Below are 8,870 nucleotides of genomic sequence, written 5' to 3'. Positions count from 1 at the left end.
TGTTTAGTTCATTACATAACAAAGGACATGTGGTCAAGTTTGACAATCAGAACTTGGACAAATACTTTTTTGCTGCCATTTATTTGGAGGGGTATGATTTATTTCAGTAGAAAATATTTCTTTGGAGGTGTGCTAAATGCGATTTTTCCTATGTCTCCAAATCTTAACATTTTATATTGTAAACCTGTGAATGTCATAGAATATGTACTGATTGTTTAACTGGCCACATGTATGCCGCTGTATGTCTGGATGATTTTCAGGTAATGCAAGCTCAGTTTGTCCAGGAAAATAACCCAGATGGTCAGACCCTACAGAAGCTGGCGGAAAGGACTGGCCTCAGTCGTAGAGTTATTCAGGTAAGACTTCATCATGATGATGATGACGATGGGGCCCATATTTGTCCTTTTTTTTAAGCATTGTAATGTTTCTGTCAGGATAAAATTCCTTCCTGCCGATTATTAAGTCATAATTGGTATGTGGTATAAGCATATGACGTGGTGCCAGAGGGTCATCTGCAGCCATTCAAGTCTCTTAGGTGGAAGCCAGGAGACACTTATTTGGACCTGGGGGGCTCTGAGTGTTTTACATTTAGACAACTTTAAGGAGTTGGTTATCCTGGAACAGTTAAGAAATGGTGTCCCTCATCACATCGAAATATATCTTGATAGTCAGGAAGTAGCTGAGATCAGGAAGGCTGCCATGTTGTCAGATTCATATGAACTTGCGCACAGAGAAGTGTGACGAAGAGAGAGGCCTGGGGGGGGGTAAGAGAATGTGAGTAGATCATAGATAAGAACAATAGGTCAGAGGGGGGTGAGGTTGGAGGCAGGCCCACAGGGACTGGATCTCTTCGTGGAAGCTGGAGATCCTCTAGACCTCCCCTTCAAGAGAAGTTATCTAGCATTACATTACTATAGGGCAGGGCACATTAAATCTAGTTGTCCATTCCTGGAGAAGAAACGTTCCATCAGACATGATTCTTTCAAGACTGTTGCCCCTGTTAGTACAGACTGTTGCCCCTGTTAGTACAGACTGTTACCCCTGTTAGTACAGACTGTTGCCCCTGTTAGTACAGAGGGGAAATCTGAGTGGGAGAGAAACGGTAGAGTGGTGAAGGAGGTGAGTCCCTCCTGAGATTTGTTAGCTCTCTGTCTTTGACTTCTGAGGTTCCTTTTTTTTTTTTTTTTTAAAACAAGGCTGACCTTTTTTTTTTTCACAAACGACACACAGTAACACACACGTGCATATATAGTGGCGACACAGGACAAACACACACACGCAGGCCTGAGGTCGCAGTGAATGTAATCTCTGCATTTCTCCCATCCTGGACTGTCCTTCCTCCAGGACCCCCCAGGAGCAGTGGGCAGCCTTTAGGCGCCCGGGGACCAAGTCAAGTGATCCGTCTTGGTCGGGGGACGGACAGTTCAGTTCTGCATGTTTTTGTGTTGGGGTTGTTAGTGGAGGAAACCCCTTGGGAACACGGGGAGAACATGCAAACTCCACACAGAAAAGCCCGGGAGATAGCCCACCTGAGCACTGGAGGCCTGGGGAGAACCTACCCCCCAGGACCAACAGCGCCCCATGCGGGAATCGAACCCAGGACCTTCTTGCTGTGAGGCGGCAGTGCAAGCACCTCCTGTGACCATTCTTAAAGATATGGGTGCAGCCCAATCAGTTTTACTTTAAGGAGTGTTAGAGTTTGGATGTTGAATGTCCCCCCCCCCCCCTGTAGGATACATTTTAAAAGGCTACATATAATAAAAACTGTCAAATGGAAAATACCAAGCAGTGTTAGATACAATGATGAAAAGCAACTGTCAGATAGAAATGTAGAAATGACAGTCAGCAGGTCAATGCACTGGGTAAAAGGCAGTTACACAGTTGAAATGTGGAAACCATCTAAGTCGCAAGAAAATATAATAGAAAGTAAAATACAGAAGTTCTGTTAAACGGACAAAGTCCAAGAAAGGCAAGAAAGTGCAGTGCAGGGTGGACAGACGACCAAGACATCGGCTGAAGGCCACATACCACTAAGTGACATCACCACTGGGCCAATAAAAGGTCAAACATTTCCTGAAGCTGACAGAACGCGCCTTCTCCAGCTTTTGATGTATCACTGCATTGAAAGCTGTATTGCTATTATCATTTGCCAGTAAAAAACTTGTCTTGTACAACGATCGTCTCGTCCGGTGGCTCCTTCCTAAACCAGCTAAAGAAAATACTTAACCCCCCCCCCCCCCCCCCATCAGGTGACATAATCCCAATTCAGTAAACACTGAATAGGATTGCAAATCATTGGCTATAAATACTCCCACACTTTCATTATTACTCCAGCCAAGGAAGTTTTTCATGCAGTTTGTTTTTAAGTTTGCTACTGGCTCGATTTCCATGAAACTTAATGGAAAGCGAGGGCCAAGGAATAACCTGGGCCATTATATTATATTAGGGAGCAGATCCAACTCGTAGGCAACTCCTCTAATTTAGTTTCACTTTCGCTACCGTTGCATCTGGCTTTGGCGGAGGTCTGCGCACTCTGAGTGACCTTCTAGTTTCTTTCTTTATTTCTTTCTTTCTTTCTTTCTTTATTTATTTATTTATTTTTAATTGGTCACAAATTGTTGTTTGAAGGTAATAGCAAGAGATTGTTGTGTTCTGTGAGTGGACCCTGCTCCACCTGGGATATGGCTGGGTGAAGGCCACGTAAATGAGATGTCATGTTGGAGGGATTTCCACTGGAGTAGCCAGCAGTGGCGAAGCAGTGCCTGCCCTACACACTACTTTGTTTACAGTCTTCTTACCCTCGTCATCTTATTGAACTCTGAATCCATAATGTTCCCACACAGAAGTGCCGCTCCAAATTTGCTTCTCCCTGTCTAGCTGGCATTCGCCATTGTCAAGTTGGAGCTGGGAACATTCCTGGCCAAGTTGAATTCACACAATTACCATAATGTTTCTGGTTGACACTTCCATCAAAGATTAATGTTCCTGAGTTGGGTATATAGGACCCAGACGTGTATACACCCAGGATACAAATTGGAATCATTTGAGGCCAAACACATATTTCACCTTTTTTTTTTTTTTTTATAAATTATTTCTGATCTGACTAAATCAGAAAATTGGAAAATCAGTTCAAAATCCCAAATTTTAAATGGGTCAATACTGAAAAAAATGGTAACTTTGAACTCGGTTTTCTATTTTGTTTGTTCTCTTTGTGATTGAGCTGGTATCCCTGGCGAATAGCAGAGCCCTGTGGACTTGGCAAATCATAGAGTATTTGTAATATAGCCAGCTAACACACAGCACGGCAACTGACACTGCAAAACCAATTTCGGACAGAAAGAAATTCCTTACTTAGCACAGGTTTACACATTGCCCCCCTCCCCCATACTTTTCTTGATTCAGTTCAGTTGATAACAGCGAAATAGGGGAGTGAGATTTTCAGTAGATCTCCTGTCAAAGGTTAATAAGATACAATACGTTTAAATGATTTCCCTGGTCCTCCACTACCAGCTACCGCCAAACAGCAAATTAATATCTTCATTTCAAAATGAATTATGGCAACCGTGAGGCAAAGAAGGCTCGAAACTGTACAGATTATACAATGTATACAAATAATACCGGGTGACCTTATTGACAAGTCTCATCCAAATAAGGCAAAATATCCAAGCACTAATTGAAAAAAATTGCTACCATAGCATAAATGCAAAAGATGGTTATTGCCAGAGAGAAAAAAAAAAACCTTACAATGGTTGGATCCCATAGAAAAACATTTATGAAGTTTTTCAAAAGGTTTTCCTCCTTAATAAGCAAGGATGTCTGCTGCATTCCCTTGAGATAGTATATCAAAATGCCACACTAATTCACACATAAATAACCCCCTAAACCCACGAACAGAGTGATGGTGGGAAGTTTGAGAAGAAGGAAGGAGGGTTTTTACTGTTTGTTTTTTTTGTTTTGTTTTGTTGCATACTTTTGCAAGCTGCAAACTGGCCCTTATAAAAACGTCTTCCATTCAGGTTTGGTTCCAGAACTGCCGAGCCCGGCACAAGAAGCATGCGAGTCCCAGTCACACATCGTCTGGTCCACTGTCGGTCCTCCAGCCTGCCAGGCTCAGCCCTCCTCTGGCGGACGAGTTGCCCTTGAGCAGCTACTCTTCAGTGGGTTCGCCCATCCTCACGGCTCTGCATTCATACATGGATGGTGAGGAGGCAGCTCTTTCTTTTATTCTGGGTGTCTGGTGTCACTGCTGGTAGCTACTCAAGACAATGGGGTTGCATTTAGAAACCACTCTTCTGCTGGTCTTACAAGGGGTCCCATTTGCAGAGCAGGAGAAGCATAGATCCTAGAACTACTAAGCTAAGATGAATGAAACTGGATTGATTTAATAGTTTTGAAGTTGGATGCAACTATAGTGATAATGTGGACTAGGTGTGGGTGGGGAAAAGCAGTAATGGCATTTGAAATTAAACCAATCCAAACACCCGTTGAAGGAGAATTTAATTAATTATTTATTTTTGAACGCACCGGGGGATACAGAAGTTGATGGTGGGTCTTCTAGGAAAAGCCTGTAAGCATGTCCTTGTTGGTGTGCTTGTAGTCCACAATTGAATTGGCTCTTCACTAGTGCAGTGTAGTGAAGAAATACTCTTTGTTGTCAGTAGCTGCTCAGGACGATGTCTTATTATGCTCGTCTTGTTTCTTATTGTTGTTAAGACTGATTAGCATTTTTTTTTAATGATCTCACTGGTCAACAATGACTTTGCCATTGGGAGAAAACCATAGGATCTTAACTATATCAGGTGTCCTGGTTCGAATTTTTAAAATCAGGATTTTGAATTATACCTACAACGTATAGTTGTCATAATTTCATATTCGATTGCACGTATATCTGCATTTGGGGCCCTGTTTTGACACCAAAAACAGCTGGCGGACACAACCTACTCCACCCGGGTGGGTTGTCTAAACTCCAGCTTTAAATGAAACTTTCTGTCGAGGCATGGATTTTGGATTTCGGCATGGCAACTGGCACATTCCCTGTCTCAATTCCATAATCACAAACCATCACTGCCCAAGTCTGATTTATCTATCTGGCAAAAAATATCACGCCTGCATATTCTGTATTGCTAAAGACGCAGGAGCGAACAAGTGTTATGGGTTAATACAATGAATATATTTGCATATGGGCAAGGTTAACACATATCCTGGCATATTTTTAAGAAAGAATATAATGTTTGTTTTAAAAAGTTAGACTCAAGCATCTGGGAAGAGGTAGTCTGATATATCCGACTTGAATGTAATGCTCAATCAGCAGTAAACCAATGGCATCCATGATGGAAATACACAATAATGACATTTCTTGTTGTTTTTATGCTGTTCTTTCCCTGTCAGTGGGATATCCCATATCGTCAGTACAGTCACCAGGAGCCTCCTATTACACAAATGAATACCTTGATGTCCACTCTCCCGTTGATCCAATGCTCAGCTGAACAGGCTTTCACTTGTGTGTGACGCACTCTGTTCTACCAAATGCATTCATTTATTACGAAACCATGTAACACCGTAATGCCTTTTGTACATGAAAAGCACAAACGCGTTGGCATTGTGTCCATGGAACATTAAAGGGAGCACAATCTTTCCTGCACAGAAAAACGGCTGTGCTCATCATCCTGACATGTTTCGCTCTATATGTGGAAAATCCATCTAAGGACCAGCGCAAGAATCTGAGATTAGAAGTTGCCAGATTAAAACATCATTGGCTATCCTAACTGCTACGCAGACATAGTGAGCTGCACAGTCTATTTGACTTGTCATTCTATGCTATCCTATTGGGAGTGACAATCTGTGAGATTCAGTGTCATGTACATGAGGCATAAGAAATGTTGAAAATCCATCCCAGCAGTTACAGACTTTTTATGGACTAGTTAACATGTCGAGGTACACTTAGCCTTTTGGAATATGATTCTGGCATGGTACTTAGTTGGGCTTGGGTTTTTCAAGTTGTTGGTGGTAAAAAATACCCGCAATTACTTTATGGCAAGGCCATTTATCACGGTAAACCATTTCAGAAACAAGGATTGAGCCAGTGTAAGTGAATGGGTTTGATTTGGTTTTCTCTGAAATCCCTGCCAAATAATACTGTGAAAAGTAACGTTTTACTCATGCTGGAATGTGTGCCAAAAGCGTATTACCACAGTGACTAACTCTCAAAAACATATTATTACCACAGTGAATAACTCTCAAAAAAACATATTATTACCACAGTGAATAACTCTCAAAAACATATTATTACCACAGTGACTAACTCTCAAAAACATTTTATTACCACAGTGAATAACTCTCAAAAAGATATTATTACCACAGTGAATAACTCTTTTGGTCACTTGAAATGAATCTCTAAGGTCTTGGGTATGCTATAGGCATAAAAGCTCTCAATGGCTCCATCATATGAACAGATAAATGGCCATCCAACATGTATGACCCCGTCACTTGTTTCAAGATGTCGATGGGAGGGCCAATGACCTTGAACCATGTATATGCAGACCCCCTCCCGCTGTTAACACCCCACCCCATCCTAACACAAAGTCTTTTCACAAGGGAATGTCTTTTGGAGAAGAGAATAAGACGACTACTTTACAAAAATCTCCAGTATACACTATACTTACTCATGCAAACGTTAAATTTTGACACATAACACTGCTTAACTGTCCAAACACATTATACTGTACGAGTAAGCATAAAGATCACACTAGCATACACAACAAACAAAGAAAAAATACTCATGACTGGCCATAAAACACTGCCTATTGCACAGAGAAACACAACATTTGTTTGTTGTTTGAATATGTGGTGTATTACTTGTATCGTTTTAACAGCATGGGCGAGTATGTTGTGCTAAAAATGTTAGTCTATACAACACGCAGATCTCCTAGTGTGAGATATTTAACCTTACTCATCCAGTTCCTTCCTTAGATAGTAGGTCATCAAGTTGTGTCTCCATGTTACACAACATATCCTTGAAATTGAAAAAAAGAAGTTCTGTTATTTCCATATCTCTGTTTACATACGCATGAGTGGACATGTATTATCTCCTTCGATGAACTTCTATATCTACCACCATCTTCTTTGACATGGCAGGGCTTTCCTCAAAATAAAGGATTCTACTTCAACCTGGGTGGTGTTTTGTTTACAGTGGACTTTCTCTTCCCTTAAAGCCACAGGTAATGACTAAGTCATTGAATGTGAATAGAACAACTGATTAAGTGGTGGGTGTTTACACTGTCCTGCTGGTGCTGTGACTGACAGATGCACATACCGAAACGTTTCAATTATTTTAGGTACTTTTCAACAACGGCATGAGCGGCTTATGTGTCAGGCGGGTAAAATAACACATTCACGTGTTCTTATTTCTGACAGTTAAAAAAAACGAATTGCCAATGAAAATGTGGGACTATCGGGAAAATGCAGGATGTGGGACGACACAAAGCAGGACTGGCTTGGTCTGCCTAGTGACACTCCTTTTTCAGTGCTTAAAATTAAATGTCCTCTCTCTTCACTTTTTTCAACCTTTAAACTCTCTCTTTGGCGCCACATGGAATCAGCATGCTTGATTTAGTCAAAATCACCTGTTTTTCTCCCAGTAGCAGATGAAAATGTCAGTGTATCCTTTTGTGTGTGTTTGTTTATCTTTCTTGTTTCTTTCAGTGTATCCTTTTGTGTGTGTTTGATGTTTATCTTTCTTCTTTCTTTCAGTGTATCCTTTTGTGTGTGTTTGATGTTTATCTTTCTTATTTCTTTCTCTAGTGCATCCTCCTAGTACATCTCTACTTTTCCAGCCTCTTCTCGCCCATTCGATGGCACACCTGCCAGTCAACCACGCCTGAACCTCCCATCCAGTGTGAAAGACTTGCCTCGAAGAGGTCATTTGAGAACCACAGGAAAAAATTATAGAAATTGGAGTCTGTTACACTAGAGCTCATGACTGATATGGAAAAAAAGGTGGATTTAAGTATCTTTATTGTTTAATAAAAAATATTTAGTTGTGTTTAATATATCTATGTTGATAATGTATTCCCTTAAATGTATTTTTATGAGAGCACCCTCTTTTAGAATGTTTTGGTTTAATATTTTAGTCTGGTTTTGTTTTTCCCCCAGTCAATGATGACTTGTTTTGTCGATAGTTCTCATCACTTTGTAAAAAATTAAACACTAAAGCAATGCATTAACAGCTGTTTTTTTTTATTATTATTGTGTATATATTTATTAATATTATTATTAAAAAAAAAATTAACCAACTTGACCACTCAGACCTCGTTAACAACTCGGCCAATGAGGAAGTAGCTACTGTCGGTGTGAATGGGTAGATGTCAGCGAATAAGTGGGCGTGTTGATTACGCCCCTCACCCTTTACGCTACAAATGTTACATACCGGTACCTGCAATTGCAGTTTTTGTTTGGTTGTGCTATTTATTAAAGTTTAAGCACTCACCTACCTAGTGGTAACTAGCTAGCCAGCTAAATTGAACAGCTACAGTTTCTCACAAATTCAAATGCAACAACGCAATTCAAGAGAAATGAGTCCTGTCCATTTGCTAGGTAAATAGCTAGTTAGTTGTTCATATTAGGCTAGCAAGAAAATGTGCACAATTGCAAACTTGGTACTGGTTGCCAGCTCCATTTAGTCAGTCATAGTAGCTAGCTTACAAACCAGCTTCCCCCAGAGCTAACTTGATATTAGCCCTCGGTCTAGCCTACGTGTTTAGTTCTGCACCCTGGTAGGCACAAGCCAGGAACGCTCCTGAGCAACCAGCAACACGGGTTTGTGTCTCTCTTGGGTCCAAGTGACCATATGGTGAACCAAATGGAGAATTTAC

At 40.9% G+C, this 8,870-nt stretch overlaps 1 protein-coding gene across 1 annotated transcript; it reads left to right on the top strand.

The window, feature by feature from the left end:
* The first annotated feature begins 227 nt into the window (after positions 1–227).
* Positions 228–6,199, top strand: LOC116218470 (LIM/homeobox protein Lhx8-like). Its single transcript, XM_031560298.1, has 3 exons — positions 228–356; positions 4,017–4,200; positions 5,389–6,199. Exons 1-3 carry the CDS (start codon positions 228–230, stop codon positions 5,484–5,486), a joined length of 411 nt encoding a protein of 136 aa, XP_031416158.1. The 3' UTR covers positions 5,487–6,199.
* Positions 6,200–8,870: the final 2,671 nt, after the last annotated feature.

Source organism: Clupea harengus, chromosome 22 (assembly GCF_900700415.2).
Source record: "Clupea harengus chromosome 22, Ch_v2.0.2, whole genome shotgun sequence".
Lineage (NCBI taxonomy): Eukaryota > Metazoa > Chordata > Actinopteri > Clupeiformes > Clupeidae > Clupea > Clupea harengus.
The sequence above is the reverse complement of the archived record's forward strand: the minus strand, read 5'-3'. Positions and strand labels throughout refer to the sequence as shown.

Bases quoted from the DNA above. Each gene is read 5' to 3' on its own strand.
- LOC116218470 (XM_031560298.1), top strand. From the start codon at position 228: ATGTATGCCGCTGTATGTCTGGATGATTTTCAGGTAATGCAAGCTCAG. The intron at 357-4,016 runs GTAAGACTTCAT...TCTTCCATTCAG, and splicing joins TCAGTCGTAGAGTTATTCAG to GTTTGGTTCCAGAACTGCCG. The intron at 4,201-5,388 runs GTGAGGAGGCAG...TTTCCCTGTCAG, and splicing joins TCTGCATTCATACATGGATG to TGGGATATCCCATATCGTCA.